The sequence below is a fragment of the Pelmatolapia mariae genome, linkage group LG7, assembly GCF_036321145.2.
Source record: "Pelmatolapia mariae isolate MD_Pm_ZW linkage group LG7, Pm_UMD_F_2, whole genome shotgun sequence".
In the NCBI taxonomy this organism is placed as follows: Eukaryota; Metazoa; Chordata; class Actinopteri; order Cichliformes; family Cichlidae; genus Pelmatolapia; species Pelmatolapia mariae.
This window is the reverse complement of record NC_086233.1, coordinates 62,301,113-62,319,545: the sequence shown is the minus strand read 5'-3', so window position 1 is coordinate 62,319,545 and position 18,433 is coordinate 62,301,113. Positions and strand designations below refer to the sequence as shown.

At 41.5% G+C, this 18,433-nt stretch overlaps 1 protein-coding gene across 1 annotated transcript in view; it reads left to right on the top strand.

The window, feature by feature from the left end:
* The window catches only part of si:dkey-246g23.2 (solute carrier family 66 member 2), a 66,570-nt gene that overhangs the window by 33,701 nt on the left and 14,436 nt on the right, over positions 1-18,433 (top strand). The window contains exon 4 of the mRNA XM_063480165.1: positions 4,379-4,595. Coding sequence (XP_063336235.1) covers positions 4,379-4,595 — 217 coding nt within the window. The remainder of the gene's footprint in view (positions 1-4,378; positions 4,596-18,433) is intronic.

Sequence of the window (18,433 nt, the reverse complement as noted above, 5' to 3'; positions counted from 1 at the left end):
TTCTGCTCTCTCTCTCTCGCCGTCAATCTTAAAACTACCCGTTTTTTTTTAGGTCACTCTAGATCGACCGTCGATCTAGAGTGAGAGAGCTGCAATCGATGTGTCAGTGCTAGCGCTAACCTGACGAAACTATTGAGGAAAAAACGCCGCGTATATCTTGTTTATCATGACTCTGGTTTTACGTGGCCTATCAACACATATATAAACTGGTATATATCACCTTGTTGCTTTGTCTTTAAGTGGTCATGTGATTGGCTTACCACGACTACTTTATTCTTCCTCAGTCAAACAGCAGCACTCATGCGATTGTTTTGCCCTCTTAGCTCCAGGTGTTGTGCTAGACAGTGATCGTGATTACCGTCCGCGGGAGCGCGCAGCTGCTTAAAGCTGTAGCGCCCAGATTACTTACAGCTACTTCCGTGCAACTGATATAAGATGCGGTAAAAATAGTAACGGACCGCGTTTTCTTGTTAGTAACTGTAACGGCGTTGTAACGATAGGAATAGTAATTAGTTAGATTACTCGTTACTGCAAAAAGTAACGCCATTAGTAACGCCGTTACTTGTAATGCCGTTATTCCCATCACTGGTTGTCTGACAGTATGTTTTGCACTAAGTACCGCAGCAATTTCCTAATGTTGTAAACCTGCTCAACATTTGGCAATAAAACCCTTTCTGATTCTGATTTATTAGTGCAAAAAAAAAAAACATCAATGTATTTTCACTTAAACAAGAAGCTGTTTTTCATGTGTATTAAAGTTATATAAAAATGTAACAGTGCAAATGCAAATTCCTTGCTGAAAGTTTAACCAAAAGGCATTTCCAGTGGAAACTGGCCGACATATCCTCAGCATAACCATGTATAATATCCACTAAAGTTAAAAAGAGGAGCTTTGCAACATGAAACTGCAGTGTGTCAAATAAAAAAGTCAAATACGTATTTTTCGGACCATAAGGTGCACGGGATTATAAGGCACAAGAAACAAAGCAGTCAGATAAATCAAACTTTATTCAACTCATTCTTCTTGCTTCCTCCACTTCAATATTATTGAATATTGATTCAATAATGCTGTATTCTATCACAGCTGCTCTATTCCCATGTTGTTGCAGTATATTAATGACTAACCTTGTACTGTGGATGGATTATCTCAGTATCTCAAAACTTAAAAAGAGGTTATACACACACAATACGGTAATATTACGTTGAAGTACAGTACGTATCACTCCGCGAGGCTCCTGCCTACGATAGCCGCAATGCTCCAACAATCCATCAAGCGGTGCGGCTTCGTAGCTTAGCAAAGTCGTACTGAAACATTTGACAGATTTTCGAGCGCCGTGTAGCACATAAAATCGTTTCGAGGTCAGTAAACACAACCAGAGCTCATACATAAGGCGCACGGGATTATAAGGGCCACTGTCGATTTTCAGAAAAATCAAAGGATTGATTTTAAGTGTGCCGTATTTTCCAAAAAACACGGTAATAACGACGGCCCGCTAGCATGCTCTGCCAAAAATAGTGCTTGTGTATCTGACGGACGAAAGCTAAACCAGTTCCACACCACTGAAGTTGCAGCATTTTTACAAACCAGTTCTGGTTCATCCGTTTCATTCAACAATCCGCTTTCGCCCTTCTCATTCTCCGTCGCCGCCATGCTTTTTCTGCCATGTGCGTATGAAAACAAAGGCACTGCGCATGCGCGTTTTACCCATATTCTATCGCCATATTTCATTTTCTTATTGTTGCCCAACATTATACCGGTATTACTGTGAACGGTATGATATGGCCCAGCCCTACATCACATATGCTATTATTATATTATTATATTGGATTAGTCTTCTTTAGGAGAGGATGGACTGTTTACTTCTTCAATCCCAACTTGATTTATTTATTTCACAGTCCGATTACGGAGGAAAGGGATATTTTAATCTTACGTTGGGGGTTTCAGCTTAGTTAAAGCTAACAGGGAAATGGGCCTGCTGGCGTTCTTAAAGATATTATTGACAGATTTAATGGTGTTAATTATAACGATCTGCTTTTGCGTTTAGAAATTCAATTTCATCTGCACATTGGGTTTGATGTTTGAGGTAGAGGAACTCCCGAACAGTTTGTTAAAAGCTTTCTAATTTCTGTTTATCTCATAGTTTATGATGAACGACACAAGTCTGTCCAGAGAGGCGATGTTTGTCCTGTCGCATGTGTGTAAGAAAGCTGAGAACCCTGGAAACATTTCTCTCTGAGCGACACAGAAACATTGACTCCTGTATCTTTGTCACCACCGCCAAGAAAAGCAAGAGTCGTGCAAAACTGTCGTCAGGGTGCGATTAGAAAGTTCTGCGATTCCACACTGCGATTCCAACTTCCAGCATTTTGGTTCTCATTAGCTCAGTTCCTGGAAGTCCCATTCTGACCACTCATGCATCTGCAATGTGCACTGAATTTCATTTTGGGAATGAGGACATTCAGCAAATGTGGCATGTGTGAAACTTGGTGAGGAAGGTAGTGATGATCCAGCCAAAAACCCCACAAAACACAAAACAGTTCAGCTTGTCTGAAATGAGCCACCGCAGTGTGAAGTGTTTCCACTGAATGTGAGATGGAAACACGTCAGGAGGAGATTTTTAGTAAACTATGAAGAAATAAAAGCCACTAATAGACTTGTGTTGTTTAATATTTCAGAAGAAAGTTATCATATAACTTTTGTACATGTATATACATTTGACTCCACTTGTACTGCCTGATTAAGGACACAGTAAGAGTACAAATATCAGCTTATCGTAGTAACAGAAACATTGCTGTGTTTGAATCGTAACAATAAGTTTGTCACTCAGCATGTCTGATCTATTCATCTGACACAAGTAAAGAAAATGCAGCTTAATACCTTTAATAAATTTCTAATGAATGTTGTGAGTCTGCGATCATTTCTTTTCTTATAAGATTGCCTTGTTTTCTCTTATTTGATTTGATAGTCTGGGGTCGGAGTGTGAATGCTGGGATGTTTGCTTATACAAATGAAACTGAATTGAAATGATTCATTTTTAATTTAGCTGACAGCAAACTAAATGATTAATTCCACCTTAAGTCTTAGTCTGGATTAATTCGTTCTTAAAAGATGAATTGATTAATTTGGAATGAAATTGACAAAAAATAGATTCTTCTTTTTCTTTTGTGTCATTTTGAATGTAATATCTGTATTTTACCGTCTTGGTTGAACCAAAATGCAATTTGAAGACATCTGTGTGTCTGATGTCTTCTTAATGATTGTTTTCTGTTCATCGAGTAGATCTCAGTAGACACCAGGATAGAGCACAGAAACATCATTCAAACCATACAAGTAAAAAACATCAGCTGACACAGAAACTTCAATTTGTGAGCTTAAAATCACCTACATCTACACACCTACACGCCCCTATTTTTGCTCATGAAAATGGAGCGTGTGTACTTGGACGTCTGAAAAGTATCTACCTCACGTGGAGAGGTCAGGTGCTTCACAGCACACGGCGTGCTCCAGTCTCTACACTAACTAATGCACTCTTATTTAGCCATCAATCCCCTCTAGATGATGTCAGCCGGTTTTCCACGGCTCCATGGTCATACATACACAATGAGAGATTGTCCATCATCTCATATAATGGTCCACTGATAAAATACTGATGGTTGATAGGAATTCAGCTGTAGTGAGCCTAATGTTCCCGCTCATAAGATTTCCTTCTGAAGCACGTGGAGGAGTCGCTGTTACTGAAGATGGCAGGACAGAAACTGATAGACCACAGTGTGGCTGTTCTCGTGTTTGTTCAATTTCACTTCACAGTCACACTGACTCACTTTTTCTTTAATGTTTCTGCAAGCTAACAAAAGCTGTGGTCTTTTAATTTTCCTCTGAATTGTAACGGCACACATGATAAATACGCTTGTCAATGAAAAAGTTTAAAGGTAATAAACTTAAATGTATAGCTCAGCCTTGCTAAAGGCCAATTTATTACAAAGTAATAGAAATGTTAAAGCTTTTGAGAATCTCATTTTTCTTTGTTCCATTCACATATGCATGTGCTCAGTATTGATTTCAGAGTGCCATCTTTGCAGAATTCTATGCATCCTATAATGAAATGTCCTCATTTGTCCTTCTTTTTTGCATCTGTCTCAATCACTCTTCTTTTCCTATCCTCACATAGCGTAAGCATATCGTTACCCTTCAGCAGCCACACACGCGCTTACATATATCTCTGTTTCATCATCTCTGCTTTCTGTTTCTGACTCTTTTTCATAATCTTTCATTTTCTCTGTTCTCCTCTCGTCACCCATTTCTTTCATTTTTGACTAGAGTCCAAAAACCATCGATTACCAGTAAATGTTTGTCTGCATTTGTATCTCCCGATTATAGACCTGAACTTGCATTACTTCTGGAAGTGGAGCGCCTTTGAGGACTACCTCCTCTTCTGCTTCGGCTTCACCGTCGTGTGTGCAGTCATCACCCTGCTGCTGCTGGACTCTGTGGTGTTTGTGGAGACTTTGGGTTCGCTGGCCGTGATGTTCGAGGCCATGCTGGGCGTCCCGCAGCTGCTGCAAAACTTCCATAATCACTCCACAAAAGGCATGAGGTACAGTGTGCTCCAAGGTCAAACAGAGCTCTGCTCACTGCCCTCACACTGGCATACAGAGGCACAGTCTACTGACTTCACTCTTGTCAGGGAGTCTCAGCAGTGATTTATATTCTCATGAACACATTATGCTAATAAGGTCATTTATAGCTACTGAAGTCTCCGTGAAAAGAAAATGGAGAGTCACATGCATCTTAATTTCACTAATGAAATCATTTTTTAAAAGTTTGAATTCTTTTAAGACAATAATTATAACAAAATTGTTTTATTTTATTTTATTTAACAATTCAAAGCCAAACAGAAATATTCAAAACCTACAAATGTAAAAATTAATAAATTTTTTTCCTTAATAGTCTTAGGACTGAACTGCTTACTAACTGTATGTGTCAGCACAAAACTATCTCATGGCATTATAAGGTTAATGTCAGCATCATGTTTGTGATGTATTTTTTGTAGTTGGACTTATCATATTTGCTTTTGTAAGAGTTTCAGATCAGATCATGCAAATGTGCTTTATTTTGATTTGCAGCACACAAGTTTGTGAAAATTGTCCTGAATTTAGGGTAAAAAGAAGAAACGTGTTATTTTGTGTCCCACTTGGTTGTGATAGTTGCTGCTTAGGAGTGTTAATTTACTTGGAATGAGAGGCTTTTAAAAACAAGTGTGTAATCAGCACTGGTGGATCGCTCAAAGGTGTGAGGATCGTGCCCAAGCTCTGGCTGTGCGTTGTAGCTCTTCACCCTGCATTTTTAGAGCCATGCACAACATATTTCCAGTGTTCAAGAACACTAGTATTTGGATGGAAACAGAGCAGATCTTAACTAAACCGACTGTTTGAGCTGAGGCAGAAGGAGAGTCCTGATACGAGATGTATAGCAGAATGTGTCTGCTTGTATTGGGAACTGTTGCCACAATCTGGAAGATTATCAAAAACTTATTGTCATTCAGCTGCCTCTCATTGACCTGAGTTACCATGCTTTCCACAGTAACAGCACTTACACGGTATTATTTTGGTTAGTGGGCCTCTTGCACCCTCAACTTGCTAATTTGCGGTGCTCTTGTAGAATGCTGGCATTATTTAAATGGACTGTCTGAGTCTTTGTAAATTAGCATATTGTTAGTAGATCATCTGCAGAACTCTTTACTCCCATCAGAGCATTTTTGTGATTGCAGCCTCACTTAATTTGCTCCACTAATGAAATCTGGTCCTTAGTGTCCTACAACATCTGCAGAGCTGCACACTACAGCTTCTGATTAGTAAAAGTTTCAGTGAAAGATCAGAGATCTGTTTAACATATATACCCAGTTCCACTTGCACTTGTGCTGCACTCAGCTGATTTCAGTTTGTGTGCCAGAGGCTGAAAATAGTGTCACAGTCTACAGCGTGGACCGGGACGTCACTTTGATTCTTATTGCACAAAAGGACGAGAGCACGAAGTCGCGTCAAGGATAGAAACAACTGGGTTATGCTGCTAACACGACGACAGACACCATGCTAATGCTAAGCTAGCCAAGACTGAGTGTCTGCTGATCCCAGCTCAGCAGCCAGACCCTGAACTTCAACATGAGCTCTCAGGCTCCAGGCTGTGCTTCTAGAATCACCGTGATGATCACATCAAACTCTCGCTGCGCTGGTTTTTATCTTTGCTTTCTGGTGTCAGCTTTGTCTTCAAGGTTCAAGGTTCTTTATTTGTCACATGCATAGTTATACAAGTATAACACACAGTGAAATGTATCCTGACACGCTCCTCAACATGTGCAAAAAAAGGGGGGGGGGGGGGGGGTAGAGGAATAACATTATAAATATATATATATAGTATATACATTGGGTGAATGTGCAGTAGTAGCAGCAAGCAGGTGAATTCTGTACATTAATATGAATAGACATCTGACTATTTTACAGAATGGACAATATAAACATATTTAAAGTTAAAGGAATTGAGTGTCTGGAGGAGAGTCTCAGTCAATTATAGATGATGTGAGAGGGCGGGTGTGTGTGTGTGTGTGGGGGGGGGGGGGGGGGGGGGGGGGGGGGGGCGGGTTGGTTTAGGGCCCGGATGGCTTGAGGATAGAAGCTCCTCTTGAGTCTCTCTGTCCTTGCCCGGATGATGCGGAACCTTCTACCAGATTGTAGAAGTTGGAACAGTTTGTTGCCAGGATGGGACGGGTCCTTCAGTATCTGCGTTGCTCTAGTCCGGCATCTCCTGGTGTAGGTGTCCTGAAGCGGGAACCTCGTGGTTACTTCTTCCCTCCGTATGTTTTGTTTATACTGGGGAATGAGGAAGATGGCGTTGTGGTCAGATTTCCCAAAAGCCGGGTGTGAGACAGCTTTGTAGCCCTGCTTGTATGGTGTGTAGCAGTGATCCAAAATTCGATCCCCCCTCGTTGGACACGAGACATGCTGGTAAAAGTTTGGCATGACTTGTCTGAGGTTCGCTTTATTAAAGTCTCCTGCTACAATGAGGGCTGCGCCCGGATCCTTGTTTTGAAGCGAACTCAGCTCATCATGTAGTTCGGACAAAGCCATACCTGTGTCCGCTTGGGGTGGGATGTAGACCACCGTGGCGATGACCGAGGTGAACTCACGGGGCAGATAGAAAGGGCGGCACTTAATGCTCAGGAATTCCAGATGTGGCGAGCAGCTGCTGGAAAGAGTAGAAATGCTCCTGGCATCACACCACTTTCTGTTTACCATGAAGCACACTCCTCCACCTTTGGTTTTGTTCGACTCTGCCGTTCTGTCCGTGCGGAGCACAAAGAATGAATCCGACGGAGTTACGGCCTGGTCCGGCACGGTGGGGGTCAGCCATGTCTCCGTGAAGCACAGAATGTTGCAGTCCCTCATGTCACGTTGGAAGGTGACTCTTGCTCTTAGGTCATCGAGCTTGTTCTCCATGGATTGTACGTTGGCCAGTAGGATACTGGGCAGTGGTGCGCGATGCGCCTGCTGTCTCAGTCTGTTCCTAATGCCAGCGCGTTTCCCCCGGCGCTTCTTTGTTCTACGCCTCGGATGAGCGGCCCGTCCTTTGTTGTTCTCCGCGCCGCGTAGAATCTCTGGCGGCCAGGATGGGTCAGGTTTAAAAGTGTCCAAGATTAGATGTGCAACCTTGTCACCGATGTTTACAAGTGATCTGCCGTCGTATACTGTAAGACTAGAGGATTTTGGAATGTAAACCAGTGCAAAAAATAAGTAAAAAACAAGAAAAGTGGATAGTCGGAGCGGAGCGGTCAGGAAGGCGTCTGGACGTGGCCGCGCCACCCCAATACTAAGAGAAAGATCATATGTGTGTCGTTAGGGATTTGTGTTGTGTGCATCCGTAGCTTAAAGGTTTATATTGTTAAATGGTAATTTTGAGGCAATGTGTTCAGGTCGTTTTATGGAGAAATGGGAAAGTAATGAAATGAGATTTGTGATGAATTACTTTCTGTATTTGATATGTTGCCTAGCGATGGTGGTGACTCTCAAAGTGGAGCCAGTGAGAACCAATCAGATTGATTGTCTTTATCCTGTCTTCCTTCTCTCACCCCAACCGGTCGCAGCAGATGGCCCCGCCCCTCCCTGAGCCTGGTTCTGCCGGAGGTTTCTTCCTGTTAAAAGGGAGTTTTTCCTTCCCACTGTCGCCAAAGTGCTTGCTCATAGGGGGTCATATGATTGTTGGGTTTTTCTCTGTATGTATTATTGTAGGGTCTACCTTACCATATAAAGCACCTTGAGGCGACTGTTGTTGTGATTTGGCGCTGTATAAATAAAATTGAATTGACTTGAATTGAATTGAATTGAATTGAAGTGAATAAGCAATATCGATAATGGAACTGGAATCTCTAAATTCTATCAATTCACATCCCTAACAATGAAGAATTTAAATGTTGCTCTAGTATTTAAAGTATATTGCAAGTAAAGTGGATTCAGCTTTAGCATTAGTTACTGTCAGATATCTAAAATGTCACAGATAAAGCTAGCCTAGATGCTTTTAGTATGTGACCAGAGCAAATGCAGGTTTTCTCCAAAAGACTAAAACTAAATCAGTCTCGTGCCAAAATCGACTGTCTGTTTAAAGACAGGAAACACCAAAATATGAGTGACAGTTATTAGTATTAGCATTAACATTACCACCAATGAACAGGAGTCGACAGATCCCTTACAAGATATAGTATAGAATTATTTTTAAAGGCGACATTTAAAAGGGATCCCTTAGGTTTGGGTCACCCCCACTTAAAATTCAAGGTTTCAAGGTCACCTTGAATGAGAAGAGAAAGCAGAAGGTGGAAACGGGAGGCAAACAAAACCCTCAGCTTACATTATGAATGCTTTCCCAGTTAAGATTGTGTCAGAGTGAGTTAAGGTCAGTGAGCATGCTTATTAGCCTCTCAGGTAAATGACTGTGAGATCAATTACACTCCTAATGGCACAGAACCTCATGCTAATTATGATCATTATTTCCTTATTATGTCTGTCGTCAGTGTAAAATCTGTGTGTTTATTAATATGCATTTATAAAAAAAATACTTTTAATCTCTAGGAAACAACTGGCATCTTTTCATTAGGTTTTCAGGAAGTTACTGAAGTTGGTTAACATTCATACCAGGGGAGCGTGGTGAAGAAAGAAGAGCTAAAATTAGGAAATTACAGTGACGTCAGCTGGAAGTAGCAACTCTCCTCGGCGCGGGGTTTGTCTTCCTTTAGTCGAGATTCCTTTTTGTAAAAATGCACAATGGATACATAACGTGCGTGTGTGTGTGTGTGTGTGTCTGTGTCTGTGTGTGTCTGTGTGTGTGTGTGTCTGTGTGTGTGTGTGTGTGTGTGTGTGTGTGTGTGTGTGTGTGTGTGTGTGTGTGTGTGTGTGTGTGTGTGCAGATTGTTAGCTATAGCAGTAGACTTAGAACCAGTGTTGGGAAGGTTACTTTTAAAATGTATTCCACTACAGATTACAGAATACATGCCCCAAAATGTATTCTGTAACGTATTCCATTACGTTACTCAATGAGAGTAACGTATTCTGAATACTTTGGATTACTTAATATATTATCATGATTTTTACAACTACATGAATGTACTATTGCTGTGATTTATTACTGTTACTGAAGGTCCGCGGCTCCGAACCGTAGTAAAGGGACCTCTGGCTAATACGGTGGGTTCCGTGTCGGGCTCGTAGCTGAAAACTAGCTTTACTTTGTTGTCTGGGTCAACTTTGCTTGCGAGAGACAGAGAGAGGCGTTGAAAGGCTGCTCCAACGGAACTTATTTTTTCCGGAGGAAAACACGAACACAGTGTACAGTCGAGTCTTAATAGCTTACTTACAGCTGGGCTTTTGGCTGCAGTGGTTATTATTATATTTACATGCTTCCAGCTCCCGTTTCTGCTCGATGACAACTCGTACTTTTCCACTCTCCTTTCTCTCCCTCCCTCGCTCACAGACACATAACGTGTATGGCAGTCCATTCTCGCTGCAGCACGGACTACACTGCCCATGAGGCTACATTCTTTAGCGCTATACCTGTAGCATTCTGCCTATTAGCTTAGCACAACAACAACAACAAAAAAGGCGCTCTCTCACCCAGGAAACACGCAGAGAGAGAGCGTCACCCTGCAACCATGGCAACCGTAACGCTGCCGCCTCGTACAACAGAACATAGCTGTCAAACAAACCCAAACAGTCCTGACCCGCCACAATATGAAACAGGAAAGTACCGCCGTGTAATCCATTTATTTCAACAAAGTAACTGTATTCTAAATACCACCTTTTTAAACGGTAACTGTAACGGAATACAGTTACTCATATTTTGTATTTTAAATACGTAACGGCGGTACATGTATTCCGTTACTCCCCAACACTGCTAATAACTGATGTTTTGATCCATATGCATTTACTATAAAATGAATTAATATTTCAAATAGCATGAACTGATTGGTTTTGCTGTGTAAATATTTGCATTATATTTTGCAAGATATGACTCCAACATGAAGAATTAAGGAGCTATTTTTAGTGTGTTTTGAGGTGAGAGGGGACCCGTGATATACTGTGAATGATTTCCTATTATAGACGTTTACTTTGTCTGCACTGAGCAGCAGAGTGACCGGTGTGTACTGTATATCTTTATATCTTCAGTATGTCCCCACTTCCACTTCAAATTGCCATCCATGCTTTCTGTAACTACCTGCACATACTGTGTTACACCACCTGCATCTCTGATTGCATTTTTATCTTCAAGTTGCTGTTTTATGATTTACTGTTCTCTCGCAGTTATTTACCATTTCACATGTCCTCAGGATCCAGGCTTGAACCTGAACATCACACAAAGATTGGCTACACAAAAGGTCTTTGAAGTTGGGAACATCAAATCCTTAAACTCAGATACGTGAAAGTCCCCAAAAATAAAAAAGGAAGTCAGCTGTGTTTGTGTAGGAGGTATGAGTTAATCATAGAGTAATACTGCACAGTATTAGATGACTCATTCCAGAAGATTATGCAGGAATATTTCATAATTTCAGTATAGATATTGGCTTTATGGCACAAATGTTGCTGACGGTTGGAAACGGCACAGACGATCCCTCACGATGCATACGTGAGGATTTTCCAATTTCTAGATATTAAACACTGTTTTCCACACGACAGTGTGGCACACAATCAACACTTGCTCTAATGCTATCCCAGGTGTAACAGTAGCTTGTTTTTGTGCACTCACATTCCCCTGAGCCCTATTACCGAGGTGTGATGCTGAGTGTATGGATCTGTTTCATGAAGGACTACGCACCTTTTCCAGTTCACCCAAATAATGACTTTCCGAGAGATGCATGGAAAAGTCAAGTAAAGGATGTGAAAGAAGCATGGAGTATATTTGACAGCAGTTTGTTTAATATGTTTCCAGGCAACATTTTTTCATTTGTGCATATGTGTGCACACTCATTCTACTACTACTAATACTAGGAAAATTAAAGAGGTGACAGTTCAGTGATGAAAAAATCCAACAAAAAAGCAAAAGACTGGATGAGCCTGACTGATGTGATTGGCAAGGAAAATTAAGTGTAGGTTTGAAAAAGTATTAATCCAAAGGGTTAATGTCATTAGTAAAATCTAATTAGTGTCAGGTATCAAGAGACAAGGTGGAAGCTCCAAATCAATGAGGATGAACTGAAAGCACAGGTTAGAGACACTTATTAAAAAGAGGAGAAACGTGAGAGGAATTGATGATTAAAAAGAAATCCATGTTGTACTTCATGGTGTCCCCCGAGAAACATTGGTGTGCACCTTGAATTTAATGTGTAAACTGTTGTTTGTCTCTGGGGTCCAAAAATCAAATGAAACCCGTTTTTTTTGCTTTCGTCGTCTTCTCCTTTTCTTCTTCCTCCTCCTTTCGGCTGGTCCCTTTAAGGGTTGCCACATTGAATCATTTGCTTCCATCTCATCCTATCCTTAGTGTCGTCTACTGTCACACCAACCCTCTGCACATCCTCCTTTAATACATCCATGAGTCTTCTCTTCTTCTGCCTGGCAGCTCCATCTTCAGCATCCTTTGCCCATCATATACACCGTCCCTCCTCTGCACGTGTCCCAGCCATCTCATCTCACCTCTCTTTGTCTCCAAATTGCTCAACCTGAGCTGTCACTCTGATATACTAATTATTAATCAGGCTGGTGACTGTCTAGTATCAGAACTCTGTAACTGCTAGCTCCGTGCTCTGTCTTTTTGTCAGTTCCACCGTCTCCCAAACCATACCTCACAGCAGGTCTCACTAGCATCTTGTCATCCTTCCCTTTCACTCTTGCTGCTGTCCTTCTATCACAAATCACCTCTGACACCCACTCCACCCTACCTGCACCCGTGTCTTCACCTCTCTTGACTGCTGCCTATTGCTTTGTGGTAATGTCAAGTTGACCCTTAAGTGTTTAAACTCATCTACCTTCACCACCTCTACTCCTTGCACATGTATTCTGTCCTTTCATTCCTATTTTCTCCAGAGCATACCTCTACCTCTCCAGGCTCTCTTCCACCTGCTCCCTACTCTCAGTACAGATCACAGTGTCCTCTGCAAACATCATAATCCAGATGGCAGACCTCATCTGTTTATGTGTCCATCAGCACTGCCAAACCTATGAGAGCCATTTTTCATTCTTGGATCTATATAATGTCAGAGAGAGGGGACTCCTAATGTAGTCAGGCATATAGCTTTGGATGTGCCGACAGCCAAGCAGGTGATACCCTACATGTCACTTGAATTATGGCCTCGGTGAGCGTCTGTTCTCAGTAGCTTCAAGCTCCCTTCATGCAGTAAAGGTAGTCATATTGTATTATTGTGTTATAACAAGCAACACAGACTGCAGTACTTACTGGTATCTAATGTTTCAGTGCTCGGCTACGTTTTGATTGACAAGTTGCTGCTGTATGTGTGTACATAGTGTGCAGATCCACTTTGTGTTTGTACAGTTTCAAAAATCCAAGACAGCAACAGACAAATGCCAAACCAACAGCTTCAAACTAATAAGTGGCTACGACTGTCGTTCATACACAGGTATGAAAGCAGTCTTAAATATTTAATGAATTTACTATTTTGCATCTTTCAAATAAGTAGAAATTGCATAATCATCCGTTTTATGTGCGGTTGATGTCTAAGAATAAACTGGTTTCTTGCTGTTTAGTAAACACTGACGATGTAATGTTCTCAGGTTTAGATCTGATGGTGTTTGGTTGTTGAATGAAGCTGCCAACCGCTCGGCTTTTTAAAAGCCTTCATTACTCAGGTGGATGCTGCAACCGATGCTGGAGTTGCTATTTGTTTATGTAAACAACGTGTGTGTGTGTGTGTGTGTGTGTGTGTGTGTGTGTGTGTGTGTGTGTGTGTGTGTGTGTGTGTGTGTGTGTGTGTGTGTGTGTGTGTGTGTGTGATTGCTCAGCTGCCTGGGGAGTGTGTCTGTTTTTTTCTTTCGTCTCATTAAAGTTTATCGCTTTTGCTTCCTGTCCCATTCTCCTTTGCTAGCTCTGCACCAAAGCTTCCAACCTTCACAATGTCACTCTGTGACAGTAAAGGGAACGCTGACGCTGGCCGTGTGTCTCTCTCACTGACAGAAAAGTATGCAGACAAACACAGTGCTGGGCTTTCCTCTACTCTTTTTCTCTCTTAGTTAAATTTACCATTCTTTATTGTCATGAATGTGAGAACAGAACTACTTGAAAGACTAAGCTATTATATAACACAGACATAACGATCCGTCCCTTATTCCCCATTTTTATCACACACTCTTACACATTCACTCTAACACCTTGTTTCTTGCTCTCAGCTCAGGTTAACACTCTTCAGGCGTTAATAGCGCTCCTACTGGGGATGGTAATGGGACCGTGGCCATTACCTGTAGGCCATTTCAACCAGTACCTTTACCTTTACAGTCTGGCCCTCGGGGGCAGCGCTAAGACCTCTAAGCAATTTGTGACCTGTGTATTAGAGCTATATCCCAGAGGAACCAACGAGTGTAATGTTGTCACTCTGTGTCCTTCTTAGATGCTGTTGCTACCTTGTGATGGAAGATTTAATAGAAGCAGAATGCTCATCTACCTCACAATCAATCTAAATTCACAGGTTATTGCCTCTAAAACAAATGACACCTTAACCCTGAGCTTGAGCACAGTTTGAGTGAAGACCCATTAGGTCATTGTTGTCTGTTATTTGAATAAATTCTTACCTGTGATCTAAGGGAAATAGCGATTATTGTGAATAAATGACCGATGTCTCTCCCTCACATAAGATAATTGGTCCAGAAGCCCGATGAGCGACGCTAATGATTCAAATTATAAGATGAGATGGTAATTCTAGATTTTAATTATCTTTATTTTTACCTGGACACATTTTACTTTAATTATTTGTATTTGGAGAAGAGTGATTCAGGATATTCAGCCTGCCCTTTGTTGTTATTGCTCTTTCTTTTGTACGCATCATTTCAATGTCCGAAAGCAACAGTGTGTTAAAACTGTCTGTGGAGGTTCTCAGTCATCCCGCTCATCGTAGTCTAACCATGTGCAGTGTAGCGAGGAACGCCCAGACCTCTACACTGGAGAGACCAAACAGCCACTTCATGAACGTATGGCACAGCATAGAAGAGCCACCTCCACGGGACAAGACTCGACTGTCCGTCTGCATCTAAAGGTCAAAGGTCATTCTTTGAGGATGCCAATGTTCACACAGACACACACCACAACTGAAATAAAAAGATGGGTGCTCCTGTTATAGCAGCTTGGCTTGTTCTTAGGACATGTTTTGTCCTCTCACACAGATTTCCTTTAGCAACAGTTTAACTTAAACAGTGATGAATATGAGCCGTCGCGCCCTCACTATTCTCCTGTGGTGTATATTCATAGCCCCGAGTGCCAGCACACTACTGCAGATGGAAAGAAAGAAAAGATGGTACTCAACCAACGCACAACACCTGTGTCTCACTCTGAGCCTCTCAGCAGTTCCCACTATGTGTTCCTCTTGCTGCTGGGCACTAATCAAGCCCCCCACCACAAACAGTTTTCAGCTGTGCCAGCATAATTACAAGAATTATTCTTAATGATCAATTAGCCTCTTTATGTGATAAACCTGCACTGGGTAATGCAATTTACCATTGCAATGATTGCTGTGCTTCTGTACACCTACTCAGATATTCCATTTAAAAACATAAATGTTTTATGATAAATAAAGATTTTGTTATTAATTAATGATCATTTATAACATTTTTTATCAGTTAGATGCTAAATTAAAAATGTGCCTTAGAAAGGGAAATTTCTGTGAGAAACTTTTAAGCTGAGTTGTAAACTTTCCAGTACTGTGAATAAAGTTTTAATTACTGTAATGACAATAAAAGTTTCTCATTTTTAATAAATAAAAGCATTTTTCTCACCGGGCTCCTCAGCCTTCACTTTCTCTGCTCTTGCCGTCTACGCTGTTGTCATAGTGACAGAGAATTTATTGTCAAGGTAAAAATTAAAAAACAATAAAATGGAGAAATTCTGGTGATCTAGAATCTAAATTGCAAGTTTTTTAGAGATACAGTGGTCCTTCGTTTATTGCGGGAGTTGCATTCTAAAAATAACCCACGATAGGTAAAAGTAGCCAACTTTATGTTTTTTACAATTATTATAGATGTTTTAAGGCTGTAAAACTCCTCACTACGCACTTTATACACTTTTCTCAGACAGGCAGGAACATTTTCACACTTTTCTCACTTGTTTAAACTCTCAAAGTTCAAACCTTCGTAGAAAAATACGTCCAGTATTATAGAAACAAACCAAAGATCAAACCCTGTTTTCAGGTTTGATTTCAGGAAGAATGAGTTGAGTAAAATTTGACTCATCTGACTCTTTTGTTTCGCGTTATGTGCCTTAAAATCCGAAAAATACGGTTACTTCTACCTTCCTTTAGCATGTCCAGAAGTCCAACTTTTTGTGCGATGGTTGGCATCTTCCTCTGCCTTTTGGGTGCTAGCGCAGCTGCCTTTGACGGTGCAAAACGTTTCGTCGACATTGTTGTGTTTGTTGGGGAGATAACTTACAAACATACAGTACAGCACAGAGTCACACTGCTAGAGATTGAAGATTTATGTAAATTTGACAAGCTGAACGCATTCTGTACTGTACAGGAGACACGGCACAAGATTGATTGACAATGGTCTACAGCCAATCAGGACGCAGGAGACAATGCGCTGCAAAAAAAATAAAAAATCTGCGAAACAGCGAGGCTGCGAAAGGTGAACGGCGTTATAGCGAGAGATAAAGGGTTGAGGGTTGAACAAGGCTGTTCCAACATTTAGCAGCTACAGCTTCAAAGACTCGGTCACCTCAAGACTGGATGAGCTTTGAGAGATTGTGAGATTCAAAGTTAAAAATAAACCTACAGTTGGTAGCAGAGGATTTGATACAGGGCCTTTGAATTCCCCAGATCTCAAAGCTTGTGTGGGATGAACCATAACATTTAGTCTGAATTTCAGCCTCACACTTTATAAAATTTAAAGTCTCTTCTGTGTGTGTCTGAAACCGCTCTATGACATCAACAAGTCAAAGCTGTTTTAGCAGCATGACGTGGTTTAATATTCTGGCACATCTTGTTTTTTTCAAATATTATTTAATTTTCTCAAACCGTGTTGACTGATTTTGAAAAACATACTTGCATTTATAATTATTAATGAATGAGATGTTTCTCATTCATTGCAGTGTCTTAACAGCCTTACATGACAATACATTTGTTTAGCTTTGAATACAGGTGGTATTTGAAAAGCAACGCTAGAGCGTCCTTTCAGATTACACAAGATTACACATGTAATAAATATATTTAAATAGCCAGCACCAAAAAGCCGCCCCATCTATTCTGTCCTGTTGACATACTCCAATGAGGGATATAAAATATCCGTAGGCAAACTCTGTGTAACACCCCTTCTTCTCCTTTCCTCCCTTCTCCTTCATTTTGTTTAGCAGAATCCATCTTTTTCTGGCAGGTTGGGAACTTTTCGGTGTTTGGCTGTGTGCGATCGATCAACATGCATAATTCATAGTTAGTGCGTTAAGAGCAGCTAGGCTCCTCTCTCACTGGGCCCTTTGATTTTCGTCTCTATCTGCCCCCCTCGGGGAGAGCTGCAGCCCCGCTGCTAAATCACCTCACCAGTACCCGCATGTGTGGGTGCACATGTGAACACGCACTTAAAACAGCATGTGTGGACACACATTTTAACCCAATGCATACATGCATGTTTGCTTTAAAAAATAAAGATGGAAAAGGGGATCTGAAGCTCTTCAAAGCTTTTAAGCATCAGCCCCTGTTTCTCCAGTGGGCCTTTTTCCACAGAGCTTTGTACTGTATCAGCAGTTTCTGGGACCTTCTGACCCCCCTCCCATTGAGACTTTTTTTTAGGTCTCAGATGCAAAGTGTGATTCCCAGCTCAAAGCTTAAAGCTGTTGTGGGTTGGATCAGCTGCTTATTTATCTCAGTGGCAGCAGCAGTGGAAATGTGCTGTTTTTCTACTGAGATACCGAGGGCAAGATTTTGGCTCTTCGTTGTAGAAAATCTACAGACAAATCTATCTAAATCAAGAACAGTTAGCGGAGAAACAACTGTGAAGGCAACTATTAAGTGTAACTCAGTTTCTATTAGAAGTCACGTGGCACTTTGCCAATGACTTTATCTATTATGTTCACTGTTATACACCAGCTTTACCAGCATTTAGAAGAAGGGAGTGAGGTATACATATAAATATATATATATATACATATATATATATACACACACACACACATATTCCCCCCTTGCCTCTGCGGGCAGTCTATCCTTCAAGCTCGGGTCCTCTACCAGAGGCCTGGGAGCTTGAGGGTCCTGCGCAGTATCTCAGCTGTTCCCAGGACTGCGCTCTTCTGGACAGAGATCTCCAATGTTGTCCCTGGAATCTGCTGGAGCCACTCGCCTAGCTTGGGAGTCACTGCACCTAGTGCTCCGATTACCACGGGGACCACCGTTACCTTCACCCTCCACATCTTCTCGAGCTCTTCTCTGAGCCCTTGGTATTTCTCCAGCTTCTCATGTTCCTTCTTCCTGATATTGCTGTCATTCGGAACCGCTACATCGATCACTACGGCCGTCTTCTTCTGTTTGTCTACCACCACTATGTCCAGTTATTTAGCCACCACAATTTTGTCCATGTGTATCTGGAAGTCCCACAGGATCTTAGCTCGGTCATTCTCCACCACCCTAGGGGGCGTCTCCCATTTTGACCTCGGGACTTCCAGGGTATAATCGCACAGATGTTTCTGTATACTATGCTGGCCACTTTGTTATGGCGTTCCATGTATGCCCTGCCTGCTAGCATCTTGCACCCTGCTGTT